General features: G+C 32.9%; 2 protein-coding genes and 1 long non-coding RNA gene across 4 annotated transcripts; 2 read left to right on the top strand and 1 right to left on the bottom strand.

Annotated features, from left to right (window-relative positions):
• Positions 1–6,182: 6,182 nt before the first annotated feature.
• LOC105121882 (uncharacterized) lies at positions 6,183–9,674 on the top strand. Its single transcript, XR_841617.1, has 3 exons — positions 6,183–6,570; positions 9,365–9,471; positions 9,538–9,674. It is a non-coding gene; the product is annotated as an uncharacterized LOC105121882 (long non-coding RNA).
• Positions 9,675–10,693: 1,019 nt separating this feature from the next.
• LOC105121883 (Pentatricopeptide repeat (PPR) superfamily protein) lies at positions 10,694–13,706 on the bottom strand. Of its 2 annotated transcripts, XM_011020740.1 has the most exons (3): positions 11,600–13,706; positions 10,932–11,293; positions 10,694–10,841 (listed from the first exon to the last, which is right to left on the bottom strand). In XM_011020740.1, exon 1 carries the CDS (start codon positions 13,581–13,583, stop codon positions 12,063–12,065), a length of 1,521 nt encoding a protein of 506 aa, XP_011019042.1. In that variant the 5' UTR covers positions 13,584–13,706; the 3' UTR covers positions 10,694–10,841; positions 10,932–11,293; positions 11,600–12,062. The 2 variants fall into 2 exon arrangements, with proteins under 2 accessions (XP_011019042.1, XP_011019040.1); XM_011020738.1 differs by having other exon boundaries at positions 10,694–11,293.
• A 6,445-nt stretch (positions 13,707–20,151) lies between these two features.
• On the top strand, positions 20,152–25,237 carry LOC105121881 (target of Myb protein 1-like). The gene is made up of 9 exons (XM_011020737.1): positions 20,152–20,586; positions 20,950–21,028; positions 21,290–21,388; positions 22,105–22,218; positions 22,716–22,879; positions 22,986–23,067; positions 23,145–23,230; positions 23,385–23,666; positions 24,033–25,237. The coding sequence occupies exons 1-9, from the start codon at positions 20,447–20,449 to the stop codon at positions 24,853–24,855; spliced, it is 1,869 nt and encodes a 622-aa protein (XP_011019039.1). The 5' UTR covers positions 20,152–20,446; the 3' UTR covers positions 24,856–25,237.
• The last annotated feature ends 248 nt before the right edge of the window (positions 25,238–25,485 follow it).

The following is a 25,485-nucleotide window of genomic DNA, read 5'->3' as shown; positions in this document are numbered from 1 at the left end:
TTATAAACAAAAAAATAATTCTTTTATATATCATGGATACACTAACACGATTCACAAGTAGGCGGCCACTTTCATGAGTCAAAACTTGAGGGAGAGTCTGTCAACTTAAGATCCCCAGTCGATCATATATTTATATATGGGTTGAGAAATGCAAGCAATAATATTTGAAACATGAATGTTCTTTATTGCTAATTAACTCCTTACCACTTGACTATTTTCAGTTGAGCTACTAGCTCACTTGCAAACCCAAAAAAAGTTAATTGAATTAAATAGGTTCATGATTTGTTAGTCTTTTTTATTTATATTTGTTATTTTTAATTTAAGATACAAAATCTAGCTTTAATCTTATCAACTTATAGCTAGTAAAGTTATTAAAAATGAAATTGCCTCAAGATTTCATACAAATACATCACTCTCAAATTAATTATGACAGACAAGTTAAATTGCCTCGTTGGTTTTTAGAGGTTCTTTTTTGCTCTTTTTTTTTTATGTGCTTGTATATAAAGATATTTTGAAATCATTGTCACAACCTTCATTGTGGTGTTGTAGTATTTATAAATACTAGAGTTGTAGAGTTATAGATTAAGTGAAACATATTTGAATAAAATACAAATTTAAATCTAGCAATTTATATTTAAATCTATCTATCTAGTTGTTACAAATAGCATCTGACAAGGACTGTGTTGATTTTGCCTTAACAGATTCATGCATAACTCTATCACCCTCTACATGTAAAACATGTAAGAGTCATGAACATGTAGCTTAGAATGAAGAAAAAGGAATCAAGATTAACCAAAACTCTCTGTGAACATGTCTACAATCTAAAGATCAGTTGGAACATAATGAACTTGCAGTTTTCTTGAAGCTACCTATTCTCTAACAAAGTAGTAATCTAAATCAAAGTGTTTAGAATGATTACGTGTGACAAGATTGACAATAAAAAAAATTAAACTTTGATTTTCACAAAGAATACTTTGAGATCTTGAAAAGATTAATGAGCCAACCATTTAATCTCAGCTGCAGCAAAAGCCATGGCACGATATTCTTATTCATAACTTTTTTAAGATATTATAAGTTGTTTCTTAAAGACAGAAGAATATCCTTAAAATAAATTGCATAACTAGAAATAGATCTTTTTGTGTTAGGGTAGCCAACCCAATCAACATCTAAATAAGCAAGGGGAGCTAGTGAAAAAGACCGTGTTAGAGATAAACCAAATTAAATAATGCATTTAATATAGCAAAGAATTCATTTTACAGCTTAAAAATGAGCAATATATGGCATGTGCATGAATTGATTGATAATAATGACAATATGAGCCATGTTAGGTCTGGTGATCATGAGGTATTAAATAGCCTAACAAAAGATCGATAGAAGGATGGATAATCAAAGTCAGGACTAGTGCTAGAGAGATATTGAGCAACTACCTTAAGACCACTTATTGGTTTACAATCCATTAATTGTTCACTAAGCATAACTTAGTAAAAAACTATTAGAATGTTGATGAACTTCTAAACTTGAAAAATAACTAGGGATCGCATATCCTTAGTAGCAAATTCTTTTGTTAATCTGCTAATAAAGTCATCAAAAAGAGTTAAATTGTTGCGAATGATAATAATATCATCAACATATAATAATAAATAAATAAAATTATCATCATTGGAGAAAATGAATAATAATGAATCAGCATGACTAGATAAAAATCCAACATTTAAGATAATTGTGCTAAAATTATTGAACCAAGCCTTAAGAGTTTGTTTAAGTCCGTAAAGTGCTTTGCAGAGTTTACACACATACGTGGGATATTAAGAATCAATATAATCAAGCGGTTATTTCATATATACTTATTCCTATAAAAAAAATCATTAAAAACACATTCTTAACATCAAATTGATATAGAGGCTAATGATTTAAAATAGCTAAGGATAACATAACCTAAATTATAAAGACCTTAATAGCAAGACTAAAAGCGTCAATAAAATCTAAACCTGGCAGTTAAGTGTATTCTTACGCAACAAGTCAAGCTTTAAGACAATCCACAAAGTCATTTGATAAATATTTATTAAACTTGATAAACCCATTTAAAACTCACCATATTGTTATGAGTTGGTTGAGGAACCAAATCCTATGTGTTATTATGTTAAAGAGCCTGAATTTTATCATATATCGCAACTATCCAACCCAGTTGCTTAGCTATAGATTTGAAACTTTTAAGCTCACATATGGTAAGCAGAGAATATGGTAAGCAAAGAATGAAATAGACTAACATTTCAAATGGGGACATACTATGAAGAGTAGGAGTTGACAACCAATTAATAATAAAAGTGGTAGTGTTAAAAACATCAACCCAAAATTTTAAAGGAATATAAGAATGAAAAAGCATAGCAAGTTCAGTTTCAATTATATATTAATATTTACACTTTGCACTCCTATTTTAAGATAAAGTATGGATAAGATAGGCCATGATGAATTCCAGATTGAATTATTTAGTCCTTAAATTTATGACATGTAAATTCAATTTCACCATCACTTTAAAAAAATCTTGATTTTAATTGAAAATTTTTTCTTCATAAATTTTTGAAATTGAATAAATTAAAGTACAAAAAAATATGATTTAAATTTTAAAAGATAGAACCACCATGCAAATCTAGAATAATCCTTAATAAATTACATAATATTTAAAGCTAATAGTTAAAGAGATAGGGGATGAACCCCATAAATCACAGTGAACAAGTACTAATACAGATAAAGCACATTTATCATTAGGTTAAAAGGGAGGATGATAACTCTTAGCAAGCTGACAACTGAAGAAAGCAATAGGATTTAGAAGCAATGTAATTACACACAACTGATGATTATCATTCAAAAGAGAAATAATGGAATTAGATTCATAACCTAAATAAGCATGCCAAACATGAAAAAATGCTCATGTATAATGAGTAGAAATTAAAGAATGATGTCCACGTTTAAGCATATATATATAGGCCATTTTCATATTGACCGGTTACCACCCCTTTTCTTGTGACTAAATTCCATCTGACAAAAAGATCTTTAATAAAGGTGATATAATAAGGAAAATCATATATAAGTTTAGTCATAGATATAATATTTTTGGTGAGTCCAGTCACAACTAAAACATCTAGTAATTTAAGTAAGGAAGTTAGGGAAAAAGTAGTAGGATGAGAAATTGGAAGTGAGGCACCATTACTAACAACAACAACACAATCCTCACTGGTAATGTATCGATTTTTCCCAATTGAGTGACATCATGAATCATATGAGTTGTTATGCTAGTATCAGTGTAGCAATTAGAGGTTTGACTATCATTGAGTGAGCAGGGAGTGAATGCTTCCATTAAATGTGTTGATTCTGAAGGACGAGAATATCGATCACTTCATGAGGATGTATAATGACCTTCAACATGACAAATTTGGCATCGAATCGGACGATTATGATTGTTACGAAAACCCTTGTCATGACCACCGCGAAAATGATGGCCACTTCCACGACCAGAATTGATGAGACCGTAAGTATTGCGAGATGTAATAGCATTGTGAGATGTAGTAAAAGCAGCAGGGGAGCTTGTATAAGAAGATGACTCCAATGATTGAACAAAGATTTCATAGTTTTCGGCCTTTGGAACAATTTCAGTATATGATGGAAGAGGTGAAATTGACAGTTGAGTGGTAGAAAAGATAGAAAATTCAGAACCAAGACCACACAAATACCAGTGAAGTTTGTCAAGGTCATCAACAGGTCTGCCCATAACATCCAACTAATCGCAATTGGATTTGAATCTCAGAAAAATTCTACAGCACTACATGAGTTTTTCTTCATGTGCTGCAGGTCATCTTCGATACGTAGCTCACAAGATTTGGAACGATGACTGAAAGTGGTCTCCAGCATAGACCAAACTGCATGAGAGAAAGGTAATCCAACAACAATAGACATGGCTTCCTCAGTTAAGGAAGAAAGTATAAGGCTCAGCACAAGTTGATCCATTTGTTGCCACTCAACAGGTTCTGGATTTTCAAAGCCAGAAGCATCAGTTGCAGAAGACATGGTAACATAATCATTAAAATATCCAAAGAGATATTAGGATTTTCAACAGTGGTAATACTTGACTACGCCAAAGAAGATAGTTAGAAGAAGATAATTTAATGGTTAAAAGGTGTACCATAATGTTGAAGGACAAGGAGGAGAATGATGTGTTAGAGGCCATAGGACCAAAGGATGTGAATTCCTTAACGTTGCATTGATAGCATGAAGAGATTTTGAAATCACCGTCATAACTTTTGTTGTCGTGTTATAATATGTATAAATACTAGAATTGTAGACTTCCATATTAAGTAAAACACACTTGAAATAAATACAAATTTAAATCTAGCTATCTATATGTAAATCTAACTATCTATAGACTTTATAAAAAGAAAATGAGGAATTATTGACTTTTTTAACAATTCTTTGTAAACTATCTGGCAACTATCTTGCTAGCTATTTAATTTCCCTTTTTAAATCAATCTATCTTCATTGGAAAAAAAAAAAAGCAAGAAAGAGAAACTAGCATTAATGTATCTTCTGGAAATCGAATCTTGAATCATTATGGAGATTATTTTTCCAGTTTTATATATAAAACACATCACTACTTGTATCCAGATAAATAAGGAAAATGAAATGTCATTTGCATTGAAAACACGTCCAAATTCTTCTAAGGAGTCAATATTCCAATCTATATGGAAGATCATGTTAGGACAGCGCGGATCTCCGAACTGAAAGTGACAAAGGGTTTGGTTTTATATCCACCTTCGGCTAGAGGGGTGGGGTTGAGACATGAGACCACAATGGAGGGCATTGGTAATTCATTATGGAACAAGATGCCTGTGATGAGCTCGGATATTTTGCCAACCTAGCTAGTTATTATCATCACTGTCCATGGACAATGGCGTTGGGACATCCGTAATAAATATGCAGTTATAATTATATGGATTCTAGGGAACCTAACTTAATCATACTACCACCTAATACTTTAATATAAGTAGCGATTATTATAGTGACCTGCAATATTTATGCTCTTCACCAGTAAAGTGAATATATATTTGTTCTTTTTCCTAACTACCTGTTTGCTTTGAATCTTAACCTACTTTTTGGATCAAAAGTTGGTTAAACTAAAAAAAAAAAAACATATTAAAACTCATAGACAAATGAAGAGAACGAGCTAGAAGTTCTACCGTTTTTCCTTTTCTCTTAAGTGAAAATTATTCAAATTGTAGTTTAAATTTATATTAGTGCCCTTCCTTTCTCAAAAAAATCTCAAATTTGAACATGTCATGTCTTATGAACAATTAAAACAACTAAATAAACATCACTTCGTGCTTAACTAGGCGCCTGCGCTGTTACATGCATACATGGATGGTAGCTAACTAAGAGATACATGTTAGAAACTCTTTCTGTGAACTGGTTAGCAATTGTAGTTTATTTATTCTCTTGACAAACCACCTATGGCTTTGGATTCCTTGTCATTCGTCAATTATGTAAGGGTCATTCTGCCCCGTATGGTTAATTTTGATTTCCTTAATATTGTTTGGTATTAGAAATAGAAAAAAAGCATGGTGAAAGAAAATTCTTTTTAAAAGAGAAAATATTATGGGCTTGAATTTCGATAACAATGCTCTTGACACATAACTTCTTCTTTTTTTAAACTTGTCGCAAGAGATATGATTGTGATACATGAAAACACTAACGAAGCCGTTCGTGATGAGTAAAGGATCTAAAGCTTATGAATTGTTAAGATCTTGATAGATTTATTTAACTATCGTGGCTTAATTTCCCTCCCATGGATAAGAAGTAATGCATGAATATACTTAAACGCGCTGTTGTGAATGCATTAATTGTAACTACAGTTCATCAGGTGCCCCCAACAATACAATTGGATTCGGTTTGGTTGTCTTGAATTAAGAATTGGAAGCTACAGGGTATAGCTAGATGTAAATAAATGTACTTTGTGTTAGTGATGCTGTGGTCCAAAGCTATTCATGATGGTTGTGACAAGCTGTGTTTGAGGTAAATTGGTTTGCAAACTCATAAGGTCCCACATCCAACTAAGCCTTTTCATTTCTTGCCTCGCAACCACCTTCGAACACACATCCATTTACCTCTTTTGTTATAAATTAGTGGACACTGGGTATTGAAAACTGCAGATAGGTGTCCCAAATTCACCATTTTAGGACCTCTCCCCTCTCTTTCTCTCTCATTTTCTTGAGGTAGTTAGGCTTAATTTCTAGCTAGAGTTATAGTAGTGGCATCGAACGAAGAGAAGGGGTGTTTGTGAGCAAGATGGAGAAGCAGGGCACGTGCACTACTAACTCATGCACACAGAGAGGGAGACGCATTTCTTGCTGGAGCTACGAGTTACGACTCTTACCTACGATTGATTTTGTTAGCTCCAGTGAGTTAGTTATTCATGTGCCTTTCTTCCCCATCATGATCACTACCACACCTAGCTATATTGCTCCATCTCGGGTACTTCAAGTAGGAGAATCTCCGGTTCAGGTGCTGAATCCATGCATGCAGGTGGGTCGTATCCAAACCAATATCAGATACTAATTAGAATAATTTATCGACTGTGGTTTTTGTGAAGCTATGGCTACATAAGCATTGCATACCCAACTACTTTTCTTTTCTCTTATGGTCGAAAGACATAAATTTCTACTGTGTTTAAGCTCTAGTCATATCATATGTTGATATAGATACACACAAATATATGCCCGTGTAATAAATATAATATTTGTGAAGCAAAGTAATAAAAAAATGCATTGACTGTGGGGATAAAGATCAAGAAAAGATTTGCACTTCATGGATGTCCTATCCGAGTGGATATATAATATTTTCATATTGCAAATTGTGAGCTGGTGAGTGATATATTTTTAAACAAAAATGTCATTGTGGATAAAGATAGTAATATTAATTAGCAGTGAAGCTTGATCCAACTATCACCAGAGGATTTGTTTTGTACTATATCTATATAATCTCGAGAGATGTCATTTCCCAAGAAAAAATTGCCAAAGTGTCCGGCAGTACTAGCAACTCCAATTAATGGGTTAATATTTGTAATTTTTTCGTAATCTATGGTGTTTTTTGTTTTTTGACGTAACATTTCCTCTCTCTCTCTCTCTCTCTCTCTCTGTAATCATCGAAAACACAGTAAAAATATAACAAAGTCAATGGCCGAAGCAATATAACAAGAAAAAAAATGAATTCTTCTCTCTCTTCTAGTTTTGCTGACTAGCTTAATTAGTAATCTCTAGCCATATTATTTCAGAAGAATAGATTGCATAAAAAAAATAACCAGCTAGCAGGATCAATTATCAACATTAATCCCATGATATAATATTTATAATTCTCCATAATCTATTGTAGTTGTTTTTTCTTATGAAATAACATTTCTCCTCTACCTCCCTCATTATTTTGTGAAGTAAACCCTGTAAGGAAAATATTTAAAATAATTATCTTTATTGGATTCTAGAATTGAATTTTAAAATTTTAAACCTCACTTGCAAGCATGAAGAGAGTGTTACTTTAGCCGATTGATAAGTAGTAGATATTGCTTTTCATGTGCACTTCTCTAGCAGTTATATATATATATATGTATGTATCTGTGTGTGTGTAATATAAACAAAGTTTTCTCCAGGATTTCACGATGGTATTGATCTTTTATGTAATGCTTTCTTTTTGTGGAACCAGCATTTAGAGTCTCAAAAAAAAAAAAATACAGAGAGACAGCGACATTTTAGAAGCATAAGAGTATTTACATTGACAAGTCATGCCAACCATTATTATACATTGCTCATTGCTGTGCTGTAATTTTAATTTTCATATAATTGTAAAGATATATAGCAGTCAACTTTATGTTTTAGACAAAAGTTTTTATTTGAGAATTATTTAATAATATTGTTATGATATTTTGTTTTAATGTTTGGAAGAGTTATGGTTGTCTTAATACATTATTTATTTATATGAATGCGACTGAACTCTTCCGAGATGTTTCTTGTTGATCATTAATTAGGGTTAGCTTCCTTTTCTCTACTCCTTCCACCATGAAGTGGTAACGGTTGTTAAAGAGGGTGTCTGTCAATGCTGCTCTCATTCTTCACCAATAAGAAGAATTAGGGAAACATGGAGCAAACCAACTGAGGCCTGATTTTCCAAGAAACGTGTGGGATATAGCACTTTGGGGGCTACCATGTGGGGGACAGGACAAGATAGCAGCAAAAGCCACCGTATAAAATGTCTCCGTTCCGTCAAAATATTTAGCTCTTTTCCCTCTCATCCTCGTCGGAATGACAATGAAATGCCATTCACAGCATCTTGCCTTCTTACTAGAAAATGATATGTGGCCTTTTACATGTAATGCATATCTTTCGCTTTCTCTTTGCTCCTTCATTAAGTTATCATTTTCACTTTGTTAACGATTATATATGTTGCCTTTTTTATGGAACGTAAAGATTTTGTGTTGTCGTTTACATTATCATTTTCTCTCTTCTTTTAAGGGGAAAAAAAAGAAAAAAAAGTGAAGCATCAATGAGTTGTACCTCAACTAATATTTATGCCTTTCCTTTCTCTAAAAGATCTGGAGTTCAAACATTTCTTATATAATAATAAAAGCAATTATTTCACATGGAGCATGATCATGCGTTGAGATTAATGGATCCATTGCATCAGGATTCAAGTCAGGTTAATCTGGACTTTGCTTTGTTTTTGCTCATGAGTGTCCATCGGGCCGGCTATGTATTCCGGCTGATTTGTAGCCGAGTTTGACCCATATACGACACCGAGCTTCGGGCTTCGCAGTCCAGGCTCCAATTTGGTGATTCTTTTTTTTTTTTAAAGACAACTCTGTGATAATAAAAATAAAGTAATTGCACCATTAAAAAAAAAACCTGCAACAAATGGATCAAATTCAAGAAATTAATGTAAGCTTTTAAGTGGTGGCACCAATATATATATATGGTGGTCGGAATCGAGAGATTAATGAGTATTGATTGTGTGGATTAGATCAGCTCAGATCTGCATTCTAGATTTTTATCCCATATGGATTTTACCTCTTCTTTACACAATATACATAAGCACAATACTGAGGCATAATGATATACTAATTTTATGTATTAATTCTTAGTTAAGCATTATTTTTTCTGATATCATTTTTTTTTATACTCGATCTCACATCATATATTTTATTTGCAAAAAAAAATTTAATTGTAAAGAAAATATAAACATATTTAGATTCTTTTTAATAATGCTTGTGATAATTATATACATTAAAAAAAAAAAACTTTACTGATATACTGTTTATGCTGTGTTGTTTCAGAAATGGACGTTAAACTTTCAACAATTGAAAGAGAAGTCCTTGTAGCACCTAAAAAGTCCACTTCACGAAAGTCCTTTCAAACGAAAAGGCAGAAAGTGAATGAATATATATATATATATATATATATATATATATATATATATATATATATATATATATATATATATACACACATATTTTTCCTGCTCTTTATGGTGGCTTATATGGAGTTGTTCTCCCACTGGAGTTGGAAAGCCAGTGAATTTTTAACCATCCTTTGCCAAATATATAGAATTCTCCTAGGAGTTGCGGAACAAAATTATTCTACCACCAACTCATGCTGAAGGTTTTCACTGTCTTCTAGTCTAAGACTTGAATTTTACAGTTTGAGCCGCAAAAGATATTGACGGCATGAGTGGAAAAGAGGGGGCAAAAGGCAAAAGAAAACTGGCTTATTTTACGGAGCAAAAACTAAAATCTAAATATATCAGCAAATTCAAAACAACCACTAGTGATGTGGATTCTCCGACTAAATACACTCCATAACAATTCCTGGCAAGAGCCAGCTCCAACCAATTTATCACAAACCTAAGCTTGTCAGCTGACCTGAAGACTTCGCTGCTATTTTCGAGTTTTTAACTGTCTTGCTTGTTTTACCTAACCCGAAAAATATGTTAAATTTGTAGTTCACCGTATTTCAGGTGATTAATGATTGCATTAATAAATTGTCCAAAATCACTGTACATATTCTACAAGCTTGGACAGAAATAGAGCAAATTTAATTTAATTTCACCTCCTCACTCCCTGCAACTATATCAGACTTGCAAGAGGCTTGTGCACATTACTCTAGACAGGTGGTAGCAAGTGACGACAGAGTCTAACACCAGTTGTTTAGTTTGTTCTTCTATCTTGGTGGTCTTCAAAACAAATTCTATTGAGAAGACACTGCAAGAGTTTTGGCTGTTTTCAGGGATAGGAAAGGCAGACTTTATACGATTGAAGACGCTGAGCTTGATGATATATGATAAAGAAAGCACATGACAAGTGGACACTGGAGAGGTTTAGTCGAATAAGAAATCAACCAAAATATCCCATCTATCAAGTCTATAATCCATATGAAAACTCAACCAATGAAAGCCAAGAGTTTGGCAAGCATTCACCATCCAGATTCAGCAAGTAAATTTAATAATCGCAAATGCCGTATGAACCTTGACCATAAAAGATTTAAATTTGATCATGCAAAATACCCGAATTTAGACTATTCTAGACGCTGTGTGCTGGTTTACCAATTAATCTACCAAATGATTCACAGGCCTGTCATTGAAAACAATGACATGTAAAGAGATGAGATGATAGCAAAAACACGCATCAATAATCAAGTCACTTCATCACCACTAATCAAATCCAAGCATCAATTCCGTGGAGAGGAGGATTAGTGAGACAGAGGGCTACATCAGCTGGACTATTTGAAAACAAACAAGATCTGAATTATAAATTTCTGCCAAAAAAATGAAACTTCCACAAATACCGTACTTCAATTTTGAACCAATCTTGAACAACATTTTAGGTTCCTAGGATGAACTCATACCTTGATCTGATCAACCTTATACCTCAGAAAGGACCCAGCTTTTCAGGCTACAAGTTCTAAAACAAGTGTTGGTGGAGTTTGGCCTTGCATGCATTCTGGGAGCTAAAAAAGCTGAACAAGTAAAAGAAGCTGCTCCAACATAGAACTATTGATCTAAACCATTTGGGACCTATTCCAATATGTAATATGATGACATGATAAAAATAACAAAAACCAAATATGAGTAACCAACAACAGCTCTCTGCTAAGCTTCCGAACTCTTAACTCCAGCATTTGTTGGAGATCTACATCCTATCTATTAAAGTTCTTGTCTCCCAGAATTCACCTTACAGATGAATGTACTCGGTAGTAAATTTAAGACACTGCAAGAGACAAATCAAAAGAAATAAATGGACAGGCATTGTGAGAAAGATCATAGGATTGAACTTGAAAATCGATGATTCAAAATTAGTGAAAAAATAGCAACTGAAAAGAAAAGTGTTGAGGCAAGCTCTTATTAGGTTTAAATTAGTATGCCAATCAAATTCAGTAACTCAAGTCTAAAGTGCTTAGGTTCCATTCAAGAAGGCAAAGTTATCAAAACAAGCAAAACGAGACTGACCCAGAACACACCACAATAGCATTTACATGCCCATCTTATGCAATGGACACATAGACAGAGAGAATACCTGGAGTTAGATGTTGGTCCTTCAATATTAAGTGCATGCCTTGCAATTCGTAAAATCGGGGAAGGGCCAAAAGGCATAAATATTAGGCATGATTTTGCATTCAGAACAGTCTAGCTGCATGTGCCCATTGAAGGATAGAATCAAACAAAGGCACCATTAGTGCTCAAACCACATAGGCATCCATGCACTGTAGAACTTAGCTTCTGAATAGAAACTTTGAATTTGCAACTTGATGCTTCAGCCATAGCAGATCATTTGTATTTTTTAATTTGTTTGAAAATTCATAATCTGCCAGTTAGTTGAAAGTTATTAACGTTGCCAACACTCCACTGAAGCATCATTAATGAAAATCCAACAAACACAATTTATTTGTAGATCCACTACCCCAGAAGATGAAAAACTCTCCCTAGGCTCAAAACTTTTCACCGCTAACTTCAACCATTTCTATAGTTCAAAAGGTTTATTACTCAACAGCAACATTCTCACTGCTTAATTGAGTTTGATTTGAGTCCACCAAACTAAACAATTTAGTCTCCACACAATCAAGTTTGAATCCAGAGCTAAGGAGAAGCGCTTTCCAGGCTCTAGCGCCAGGAGAAACATTCTTACCAACCATTTTCTCAAGTAATTCGAGTGCTTTACAACTTAGGTCTCTATCACCTAAACCACAAATTATCTCATCAAGCAACAAACGCTGAGTGCATAAACGCTTATCCAATGCTTCCTCAAATAAACCACATGCTTCAACAATTTTACCATTGCTTGCTAAGCCATCAATCATTATCCTATATGTCTGCATATTTAGCCCAATTCCTTTCACTCCCATCTCCCTCACAAGATCGCCTGCCTTACTAAGTTCTCCAACCTTACACAACTGCTTCACTAACATATTATAAGTAATCAAATTAGGCTTGCATCCCAATTCCTCCATGCTAGCAACCATCTTGATCCCCGCTTGGACATTATTTTGCTTACACAAACCATTTATATACACATTGTAAGTATAAGCATCAGGAACCAAACCATAAACAAGCAACTCATCGAACAACTCATCCGCCTTCAAATAATCCTTAGCTTCAATCACCCCATGCAAAACCATAGTGTAGCAAAAGATATCAGGCTTAATTCTATCTGATTTCATGTGATTCAAAACATGCAAAGCATCCAAACCCCTTTTTCCTTTGACTAAAAATCTAATAACATTACTATAATCCACCATTCCAGGGAAAAATCCTAACTTCCTCAATTGCTCTAAAAACCCCATGACCTCGAATTTAGTTGCATCTTTCTGTTCACAGAGAGATGACAACAACAACGAATATATTTCTGCATTTACAATAAACCCATCATTCACCATACAATTCAGCATCTCAATAGCAAAACCCACCTTTCTAATCCTACAAAGAGCAGTAATCAATACCTGAAAAGTTGATTCTTCCACTCGAATATTCATAACCTGACTCTTCAACAAGATTTCAGGCACCGACTTTAAACCTTTACTGTTTCTACAAAGAACTGAAATCAGAGTATTGAGCGAGTAGACAGAAGGGACACATCTAAACTTTGGGATTCTGTAAAACAACTCAATTGCTTCTTGGGTTTTATTAGTTCTGCCATAAACTTCAATCAGATAAGCAAAAGTAGATTCAGGTGGTTCAAAGCTTTCAACTTTTTCGAGATGGTCAAGAACTGAAGGAATGTGATGGAACTGAGAGGTTTTAACGAGGGTTTTGAATATAAAGTCAAAGGCTTTAGGGGTTGGTTCAACATCGTAGATGCCAAAGGAGTGAATAAGAGAAGATAGAAGATGAGGTTTGTGGGGAGATTCTTGTTGCGGCGGTTTTAGGGCTGATTGTTTAAGAGATTGCATGGCTTGTTGTTGATTGAAAATTCTGTGCCATCTGGCCTTGTAAGGTGAATATGGCCATTTCCTGTGTTTTCTAAGGAAGAAACTAGCACTCTTCTTAGAAGTGCATCTAACCATTGTTGTTGGGATTCAGGAAGAACTAAGAAGATCTATATGGGAGTATAGTTACAACAGCATGTTGTCAGATTTTCTTACCATGTCACTTCATGTTTGTCGAAGTTGAAATGCTTCAGTGGGGAGTCGGGGGAAATCACCCTTTACCAAGATGAAAGAAGGGAATGGGCCACAACACATAGCCCAGTTCATTTCCAAGAAGAATGGAAATTTTGCTTTTTTATCCAACTTAAGTTTTTTTTATTTACCCAGTATATCTGCATTGAATGGGCCACAACACATAGACCAGTTCACTCACGTTCGTTTGTTGGTTTTATACCTTTCAAGTAAAATCTTCAAATGCTTTGGAGAATGTACTTGGTTGTGTGATGTAAAGCATTTAAAAAATAAATTGTATTAAAATGATTTTTTTTTTTTTATATCAATGCATTAGAATTATTATAAAATATTAATTTATTATTTTTTCATGCTAAATATGTTTTTGAAACACAATTTTGATAACAAAAACAAACCAAATCTCTGCTTTCAATTAAAACCTTCAATTATAATCCTAAAATTTCTTTCCTATTTTTTTCAAAGTTATAAATTTTGACTAGTAAAACTAATTTTCTATTTTAAAAAATTCTTTGTTTACCAGAAAACACATTTCAACTACTCATTAGATATCATTAAATAAACCAATGGCGTTTGATCAATTTATATATATATATATATAGAAAGATTAATACAATCAAATTAATTAATAAGGTATTATAGTGGTTTTCCATCATTCTTATCATTCTTATATATACTTGTTTTATTTAGGCTATAACTATGTGCAAGGACGAGCATCATAATGTCAGTAAAATTTTAAAAGCTTACAGTTTTGTCCTAATTCTTTGAAAAATATTTAATTATACCTTTTAAATTATAACTCATTATTATAGCAAATATATAGGCTCCCAAGCTTTCCTTGAATTTAAAGTCATTTGAGAATTAGTTCTTAATTTTAGTTTTGACCTCCCTATATTTTGATATTTTTTAAATCAAGTGCTTTTTGTTATTTTTTTCATAGTTACCTCCATGTTTTGCATCTAAAAATAATTAAATAACTTAAATACCCTCAATTTCAATAACCTTTACTTAACTGATTGATTTTAAGTTTTTTACATGGAATCAATTTTAAATTTTAAAAATAAAATTTAATATCATAATTTTTATTCTGCATACAAAGATTTTTATTTTTATTTATTTTAAAAAATAGCACCCTAAATACCCTTTCATCTCCGTCTAAAAAAAAACTAGTAGCCTTAGAACATCTTTAGTTTTTTAAATTAAAATCAAAGTTTTTGAATGGAGAATAAAAATAATGATATAAAATTTTTAATTTTTAATAAAGGAGGAGTAAGCTTAAACTTTGATGTGTTTCACATGCCAAAATATGAATTGTGATAAATATAGGATACATTATAGAGAAAAATGTGAATAAATCATGTTTATTAGGTTAGCTATTGTTTCCAATAATTGAATGACCTTTTCATATTGTTACAAAGACAAGATCCTACATGAACTATAATTTCTAGCTCTACACAACTTGTTTATAGCATAATAGAATTTTATAATATGTATTATAACCCAAATTTTTACCCCCTCCAGTTTTTATAATTCAAGTAAAAATAAAAAATAAAAAAATGAGTTTTTTTCAGTAAATTTAGATAGTTTTAATTGTTTTTTTTTGTTATTTTGATCATTTTCTTTTTAATTTTTATGTGTTAGGTTAGAGTTAATCGTTAAAAGAAAACAATACAAATAAAAGAGTTGAAAAGAGAATATATATATATGAAATTATACCAATAATTGAGTACTATAAAATTATGAGTCATAATTGAAGATTGAGTTGAAGAATAAATTGAAGAAAAGGGTTTAAATTGGTTTAATTTGGCTGAAATTAAAAATTAAAAGTTCAAGGGTGAGTTTCAATTAAATAGCCAAGTTAAAAAATCAATTATAAACTAAATTGGAAAAGAAACTTGAAACTTGGAGCCAATTTATCATAAAAATAAAGATTGGAGAATAAAAGACTGCTATGAAAGCAATGGAGAAATCAAGTGACATGTTATAATTTGATCATGGTGAAATCAAAAGAAATTAAAAGAAAAGGATGAAAATTAACCAAAAATAGAAAAATTCAAATTCTAATGATTGAAGTGTAAAAGGTGCTGAAATAGGAGGACAAATATAAAGTTCGGGATGATTTTAAATAGAAAAACATAACTCTAATTAAAGCAAAAAAACAATGTTGTTTCACATTAAATAAAACATTCAAGTGAAATGGCATTGTTTTGTTTCTAGTTTTGCAAAGATTTTGGTTTTCAAAAACATGTATAGAAAACTAACTTTTTGCCCGTATTTCGCTCCCATCTCAGCTCTCAATTGGTTTCCCAAGAAGCAAGAAAACACATGTTAATAATCTTAAGCTTGTAATTTACTACACAAAAGCAATAAAATATCTTTTATTAGTTTGGCAACATTGAATTGGAGTATCAAGAAATTGAGTAGAAAGAACTTGAAGTTATTTTAGTTGTTGAACAATGAGTGTTTAAGAAGACTTAATATACTGCGGGTAGGAGACAATGAAGCATGGACATTTTGAGTAGTGACTTCTTGAATGATCTTACTTAAGGACTTGGTTGACCCATTAATGTGATTATGTTTGAGCATATGTGTTTGGACAAGCTTGAAGTTTCCCACCTTGTTTATTTATTTTATTTATTTTCAATGTTTTTTTAAAATATTAGTGCTACCCGAATAATTTTTTATATTAAAAAAATTATATTTTTTAATGGTATAGTAGAAGTTACCTATCTAAAAACTAAATAAAGAAGTTTAAGAAATTGAGGGTGACAGGAGTCTAAATAAAATAAAATAAAAAGAACTGGTGCGAGAAGGTAATGAAAAAATAGAAAAAAAGCGGTAATATAAAAAGAATGTGGTGGAGAAAGATATATATAAAAAAAAGCATTAAATAATATCTTCATAGTCTAAATTATTTTTATAAATACCTTTCTGATCATAATTTCAAGTGGACCTTGCACTGCATCCAGCGATTTGACGTAAATAAATTATTTATTACACTAAGCATGCACTTAAAATTGAAGGTGGATGCAACGGTCGAGAGGTATGGCCAGACGCAATTATCACCACCATGGAGGGATTTTTAAAGATACATGTAATAATTCTGAAAAAGGAAAGGGAAAGGTCAAATTCCAAAAGGCAATGGCCCTTCTCATCGTGCAGGCTGGAGGATGACTGTATTTCCATGACGTCCGCCATGATGGCGGTGGCCCTGTAACGAATGATGGGGACGAGGGTGACTAGATTTTGCCTTGCCTATGACAGGAAAAGCACCTCCATCTTCTACCACAATACTTGCACGTGTTAATGGAAGTAATTATAAAGAATTGCTGGTAGAGGCTAGTGCCTACGGGTTTTAAAAAATAGGAAAGAAGAAGAAGAAGAAGAAGAAGAAGCTGTCAGGCTGTACACTAACTACAAAGACTTAGGATCCGTCTGTCAGGTACGCAGCTGCAGCCTCAGTTTCATTTATGATTTTTCATGTAATTATCATTATTTTTTAAATCAAAATAAAAAAATATTAATTTGGTATGAAAAAATTTTAATTTTCTTTTAAAATATTTAAGTGGTTGGGCTGGATATGCCCCATTAATGGACAATGATGGCATGCCAAAATGTAAGGTTTTAAACTGAAATCATGATTTTTATTAAAAAAATATTTTATAATTGTCAAAGTAAATTAAAAAAAATATCAAAATATTATATTCGTATTTTATTTGTGATTGAAAGCTAAAAAACTCTTAAATATGTTATAACCATGTTCAAAATATATTTAAAAACAAAAAATGATTTGTGTGGAATTTTCATGAATAACTTATTATTAATATTATTATTTTCATATTAGATACATGATAATGAAAAAAATATTATTAAAATTCAAATAAAACCAAAAAATATTATTAAAATTCAAATAAAACCATGTAGTATTGTATAAGAACATATAAAAACTTCAGAGTTAGTGAATCAACATGGTAACCATTGGTTTTCCGGAGCAAAAAAAATGACATAAAAGGGTGAGGCTCAACTCCTAGCCTTGCTTCTTTTTTAATTAAGGGAGCAAATAATGTGTCGTCCAATGAGGAAAATGGCTCATTGTTTGCTTGCTTACAGCCGGAAAATGAGCAAAAAATCTCCTTTAGTTTTTTTAATCAAACCACTCATTTTACAATTTATTTTTTATACGAAAACATATGAAAAACAACATACATAACTCAGTTAACTTATTTGTGCCCTTAAAGTTTTTTAAAAATATCTAAAATAAAATATTAACCCGAGATCCTAAATATTTCAAAGTTCAATTTATTTTTTCAGCAAATTTAAATGTTAACAACCAATATTATTTAACTTTTTTAGCCGAATAGAATATTTGAATACTAAACTTGATTGTTTTTAGAGTTATAATCGTGAAAATTAATTATTTTCTCTCTCTATTCATTGTTTCTCAACTAGTTCTTTTCATCCAGAAATCTAAAATGAATAAAATTAACTTGTAAATCGAAACAAGCATTAACAAGAATTTTGAATCAAATTTATTTATTGTTCTTTGTGTTTTACCGTATGGCCCCTTTTTCTTTTGATGTATTACTTCTACCATAATTTCAATATTAATTCCATCTAATTAGACCATTGCAGAATGTAATTGGAAGGAGAAAAACATTTGAAAATGAAAAAAAGAAAAGAAGAAGACGGTGAAGCACAGAAAAAAATCTCGATTCCTTTAGAGTTGTAGGTAATTGAACATCATTCTATTAAGATCTTGTATAATCAAAAGTCATTTATTTATTTATTTATTTATTTTTGAAATAGAGGCTGGTTTGTTTTTCTCTTTTATTTTTTTGATAAAATCTGATATAAATGGATTCTAAGCTTGTTGTTCGATTAGCTAAAATAATAATTAAATTAACACCTATGAACGGTTGAAATAAATCAAACACCACTTAAGAGCGGAGGGGTTGTGACTGGGGCGTTCAAGCAATTTTTATAATAAAAAACGGGTTATAATTTTTTATTTCACTATTAAATTTTACTTAATAATTCTACAAATCTAGTTTTTTAGGAGGTATTTGACTATTTTCAGCCAAGATCCGGGGATCGAAAGACCCTTAAAGTAGATTTAAAAGATATTATTTTTGTTATTTTAATTATTTTTCTAAGTTAGTAATTATGTTTTCAACTTAAATTTAATTTTTTATTAAATCATTTCACACTCTATATAGACAGTTAGTACTCTTTATAAACAGTTAATGTGTTATTTTTTTCATTAAATTATTTAATTACAAATATTTCAAGAAATATATGAGGTTCCTCTATATAGTTTAAGATTATAATTTCAAAATTAAGAAACCTTAATGTGGAGAACTCTTTAATTTTTATCACCTTTATATACCATGTTAGGTTAAATGACTATTTGAAAATATGATAAAAATTACTTTTTAAAATATTTTTTATTTAAAAATATATCAAAATAATATTTTAAAGTTTTTTAAAATTTATTTTTGGTATCAATATATCAAATTAATTCAAAAACACAAAAAATAAAATAATTTAAAACTAAAAAATTTAAAACTTTTTAAAAATATTGTTGGATTGCAATGTGAAACAAAACCTAAGTGGCCATCTTAAAATATTGGGTGATTTATTATTAATGATTTTTTATATTTATTTATATAAACAATTATTTTTCACCACTTTTCCCATATTTCATTAAAAAAAATAATACTATATCAAACCTGGATTCTCCAAAAAAAAAAAAAAACCTGGCAGGAAAATATTTGATGAAGTGGGACAGCGTGCAGTATTTGGCATGAATGAACTTTATTACAAGTAAAATCGAACTGCTTGGAAACAGCCAAAACAAACCTCTGTTTACAGTATGTTCTCTTATCACCTCAATGTCTCATTCTGGCAATATCCCTAAGAATGCTGAGAAGATTTTTGGTCCATCCATATTTTGGGGGTTGCATGACAAAACTGACCTCCACTTTTCTTTAACAGACAACCCCACCCTGATTGATTCTGACCTCTGACAATCATTTTTGTCCGTTCTAAGCCCCCCCTCTACTTTCTCTCACTCTCAAGTTATTCTGATTAAAAAAAAAATTATTTTTAATATTACTATGTTATGTTAAAAAGATATCAAAGTATTAAAAAGCATAAATTTATAATAAAAATAAAAAGAGATTAAATTTTTTCAAAATGTAAAACAAACAAAAAATTATAAAAAAACCCTGAAAAATAAAATTGTTCCGTAAAACTAAAATAAATTAGCAGAAGGCAGGATCAGATTCTGTATGAAATAAGACAATTTTTCTAATTTAAATAAATTTGTTTATCAACTAATAAAATAATGTATAAGAACAAATAAGAAGGAAAGGCAACATAAATTTGTTTATCAACTAATAAAATAATTTATAAGAACAAATAAGAAGAAGGAAAGGAAATAAAGAAACGACATTTCCGCGAAGAGAAGGCTGAAAGAAAATGGCGAGTCAAAAAATAATGAAAAGAAAGGGGAGAAAATCAATGAGAATTGAGAAGTGACCCAGATAAAGAAAGAAAAGAGAGAAGGAAAACAACCAAGAAGGCCTAGATTTATTTTCTTTCCTGCCAAACAAGAAAATAATTAATAAGAGAAAGAAAGAGAGAGACTTTCTTTTCATCATCATCATCATCATCACTGTCACCTTCAATTTTGTCGTCGAACAACACTCCCAGAAAACGAGCTAAACACAAGTAAAGAAAGAGAGAGATTGATGGCTCTTGCTATGGGGATGGGTTTGGGTTCGTCTTCTTCGGCAACAGTTGCCGTTGATAAAGCAACATGCGATCTTTTAATCGGTCCTGATTGGACCATGAATATTGATATTTGTGACTCCGTTAATTCTCATCACTGGTAATTCCTTTTTGCTTCTTCTTTTAACTCTTTTATGTTTTTATTCAGAATTTCACGTTTTGACAACAGGTGGGTTTTTTTTACCCTGCGCATTTGTATACGTATGTTTATACGTATACGTACGTGTTAAAGATTCTGCTTCTTAATTCTCTTAGGTGTTGTAACTGAAATTGAAGCTTACTTCTTTGTTATCGGTTAATCAGTATGCTTTGTTTTTCCGGAAAGAATTTTAATTTTATGAGAAATAATTTATAAGAAGAAATGGTGTTTTTTTTATCAAATGGGTTTTTTTAGACTCGATGTTGTGTTGTTTGGTGAGATTGGTTATTTATTTATTTATTTATTTTTATATATATATACCAGGCAAGCCAAAGATGTAGTGAAAGCTTTGAAGAAAAGGTTGCAGCACAAGAGCCCTAAAGTCCAACTACTCACTTTGACGGTAGCCTTTTGTTTTCTTGAATTCACTAATTTTTCTATGTTTTTTTTAAGCTTTTATTATTTCGATTATGGTTTTGTCGAATTCAAATGTGTGTTTTGGAATGTGAAATTCTTTTGATTATTGCACCAAAATATGGATTTGAATTATCTATTCGGCATTCGAGGAAGCTCTGTTGTTTATAAAGTTTTCTTTCTTCTTCTTCTTCTTCTTCTTTTTTGGTTTTTTGGGTTTGCTTGATTGAGTGCAAAATTTTCTCTGTAGCTTTTGGAGACATTGGTGAAGAACTGTGGTGATTATGTCCATTTTCAAATTGCTGAAAAGAATGTATTGGGGGAAATGGTGAAAATCATAAAGAAGAAGGTAACTCCTTGAATTCTTGCTAGAAGTAATTATCGTCAATTTTACCATCTCTGTAGAGACTCCTTTTTGTTTTCTTTTTTAATATGTGTTAGAAATCAGTATATATGATTCCCTTCTTTAGAATCCTTCGTAATTGTAATTCTGTAGCCATTCTGTTTTCAAGATGTTAAATTCTGAACTCCAGCAACCAAAAGAATAAATGTCAGTAGAATGTCTAATAGTCAATTGGAGTTGTGCATATACATAAAGAGGTGGAGCCATTTGTGTTTTGCAATTGATACATTGTTAAGCTGTGTGTTTTATGGAAATTCCAGCAATGGTTGTTCATCTCAAACCTTTTAACTAGGCCAGCCAAAATATTTCGGGAGAAATTGTAATTAGGTTTATTTAAGAGTAGTATAAGCAAAAGTTTTGGCCCATCTTAACTAGGATAACATATAAATTGTTTTGATATAATTGCCACTTATTGGTGCCTTTGCCATAAAAACCACAGTGCTCAATGAGCTATTTGGTTTTGATGGGAAAAATTCCCAGCTATGTTGTCTGAGGCCTCCATTGATCTCAAATAAGATTGAATGTGGTTGATTTTTCATGAGAAAATCGAAACATTGATGTTTGTATTTTTCTCATCTAATCGATCTTCATAAAAAACGAAAAAGGGGCTAGGTTGGGGGAAGCCTTGATCTTAACTTAACACATTTTAACTGGTTGTGCAGACAGATATGCATGTGAGAGATAAGATTCTGGCTTTGCTTGATTCTTGGCAAGAGGCATTTGGTGGGCCTGGAGGAAAACACCCTCAGTATTATTGGGCATATGAGGAATTAAGGGCAAGTATCTCGCTAAAATATTCTATTATTTTATTTGATGTGCTCCTGCTGGGTTCAGTATGTGTGCCAACTCTTGCATGAAATTTTTACTCGGTTGACTTTGGAAGTGGGGCAATAATCATTGAATGCTAGAATGATAAGCCCCTGATCTAAACATAATTTATAGGTTTTGTATCCAACCAAATATTGTTGTGGATTACAGTGCGCTGTCAATTTTTTAATTTGATTTTTAATTTAATTTTTAATGCTAGAAAGATATGGTCTCAATGCATGATTCATAATAAGAGTGCCTTCAAATGATGCTATAGATGGTTGCATTCAAATGAGATGCAAGCCCAATCCTTCGGATGGAATATTGCTCATATGCTCTTACATACTTTTATGACAGCCAGATCAAAAGTTTTTTCATTCATAGTAGTTAATTAACAAATTATGCCATATTACATGGAATCTGTACAGAAAAATTAATTTTTAGTTACGGGGTGTGCGAATGGCAGCGTGCTGGAGTTGAATTTCCCCAGCGATCATTAGATGCGGCTCCAATATTTACACCACCGGCAACCAATCCAACATTGAGGCTTACCCAACCTGGTTATGGAATGCCTAGCAATTCTTCTAGAAGACTTGATGAAACAATGGCTGCAGAGATTGAAGGCTTAAGGTTAGGATCAACTGCTGGTTTACACATTGTATTTGTCTATGATGTATTCTCAAAATTGCCAAATCTCATGTTTTTTATTGACTGATATTTTTCTCAATTATCATAGTTTGTCAGGCTTGGATTCCATGTGGGATGTTATGGAGCTCTTGAATGATATGCTGCAAGCTGTTAACCCTGGAAACTGTGAGGTATGTGCAGTGAGCTTTTTACCTTAGCGAAACAATTGAGGAAAATATTTGAGATGTGGTCCTGCTTGTCTTCTCAGGCTATAAAAGATGAAGTGATAGTTGATCTTGTCGACCGGTGTAGGTCGAACCAGAAAAAATTGATGCAGATGCTAGCTACAACTGGGTCAGTTGCTCGTTAGATGTCTATTTTTCTGAAAACATGTTCTTGATATAAGACTGGTAACTGTATGCTTGTCTTTGTTTCTCCATGCATGCGAGTGTTGATCCCATGCAAGTCTGGTACATGAATTTCTGAAAGTATCTTGGTCATGATGCAGGGACGAGGAACTTCTTGGCAAGGGTCTTGAACTAAATGACAGTCTGCAAATCTTGCTTGCAAAACATGATGCTATTGCTTCTGGCTCTCCAATGCCAACTCAAGTTACAAGCTTATGCTCCAAACCAAGTGAAGGATGGTCCTCAGACATCAAGCCAACTGAAGCAAGGGATGCCAGACCAAGATCTACAACTAATTCCACCACACCAGTTCCTAATGTGACAAGGAGCGCTATAGATGAAGATGATGAAGAGGAGGATGGCTTCGCACAGCTAGCTCGGAGGTAGCTCATGCTTATGAAAATAATCTTATATAATTTTTCATTGGTGACCTGAACTTTTAAATTATTTTCACATTACATACATAAGGGAGATAGCAGTTCTACCACTTTGGAACCCATCATGAAGCAATCACGAGGTAGGAAATAAACTTTGACCATAACTATGGCCAGTATGTGGAGCGACAGGAGCAGTAATTGGTGAATAAAAGACCACTCAATTTATTTTACTTTGGTAGCTGGCCAACCTTTATGGAGATTTACAAATTATTTATCCGTTTTCCTTTGTTCATGCTCTGCATCATGGCTGTTTACCAAGACTTTGGTTTATCTCGAAGCAGTAATTGCACTTGTTTTGTTCTGTGAACACAGGCATTCCAAAACACGTTCCATGTCATCTCAAAGCTCATGTGGAACAAACGGGGCTCTTGTGCCATTGAATGCTGGCGTGCCCATTGCATCAACCTCTTCCCCACGCAATGCTCTGGCTCTTCCTGACCCACCTGCACCAGTAAGAACCATGAAAGAGCAGGATATGATTGACCTTTTGAGCCTCACCTTGTCAACATCAACCTCCCCTCACACCCCACCAATCTCCAAAACCATGCCTCAATTACATGTTTCCTCCAATACACAAGGTTATCCGTATGTTTCTCGAACTTATCCTGTAAACCATGGGCCCATTCCATACAACAGCTATGTCGTTCCATGGGCCCAGCCTCAAACTCAGCAGCACCAAGTACGACCTCCTTCTCAACCCCAGTTACAGCATCAAACTCAGCAGCACCAGTTACCACCTCCATCTCAACCACTGCAACAGTTGCAACCTCAACCCCAGCAGCAAGCAGTGCGTCAGCCTCAGCTGTACTCGTCCTGCTACCCACCTCCACCCTGGGCAGCTACAACTGGTTATCTCAACAACCAAAATCACACGTCTGCTACAAATAATATGTTTTCATCTCCCCGAGCCAACAAAACTGCATCTTATACACCGGTGCAAGCTGCTAGACCTGTGCAACAATTTAACTCATTTCCCACAAAAGCAGGCAATGGATCAACCATGAGTGGTGATCCTTGGATGAGTTCCGCCTCTAGGATACCTGCAGCTCCAGGACAAAAGCAGTCCTTTGTTCCTCCATACAGGTTGTTTGAAGATCTAAATGTTCTTGGAAATGCAGATGGAGGTATAAAATGACTGGCAGCAGACCACCAAGCTTGTCAGGATCATCTGGCGAAGGTATGGTGGGTGGGAGCAAGTGAAATGTTAGTGGGGAATAGGGCGCACAAACTGGATATATCTTTGTGAATATGGCTACTGCCTGTTGTGTGGTCTTTCAGTTTGGGGTGTGTAAGAAGGTTCATTTTTAGATGTACCGAAGGAGGTTGAGGCGATAATAGCTCTCCATTCCCCATTGATGGGTCGTCCATCCAACTCTTGGGTAGCTTCTGCTGGTTATCTAAGCACTTGCCTATGTTATATGAAATTGATGTGGGATTTAGTGGTTTTGATCTTCAATTAACCCGAATTGCGAAAAGTAGCCAGGCTCTTCATTGGAAGCTTGTAGCTGGCTTCATCACTCATTCCATGGTGTGATCAAACAAACATGTTCTTGGTATATAGATGTCCAGTTTTGCCTATAGCGTCTTCTCAGAATATTAAACGCCGCAATACATTTTTATCACTCTAGTTTTATGGTCGAGATGATACAAGGTGGGGCATCATCCTGTCTTTAACATCTTAATCACACCATTCCAGGCCTTGCTGGATAATTGAAACAAGAGAATTTTTCAAAGGGTCAAGGGGTTACAGGGGGCAAACTCGACA

Source organism: Populus euphratica, unplaced genomic scaffold, assembly GCF_000495115.2.
Source record: "Populus euphratica unplaced genomic scaffold, PopEup_1.0 scaffold46.1, whole genome shotgun sequence".
NCBI lineage: Eukaryota > Viridiplantae > Streptophyta > Magnoliopsida > Malpighiales > Salicaceae > Populus > Populus euphratica.
Note: the sequence above shows the minus strand (reverse complement) of the source record. Positions and strands in the feature narration are given on the sequence as shown.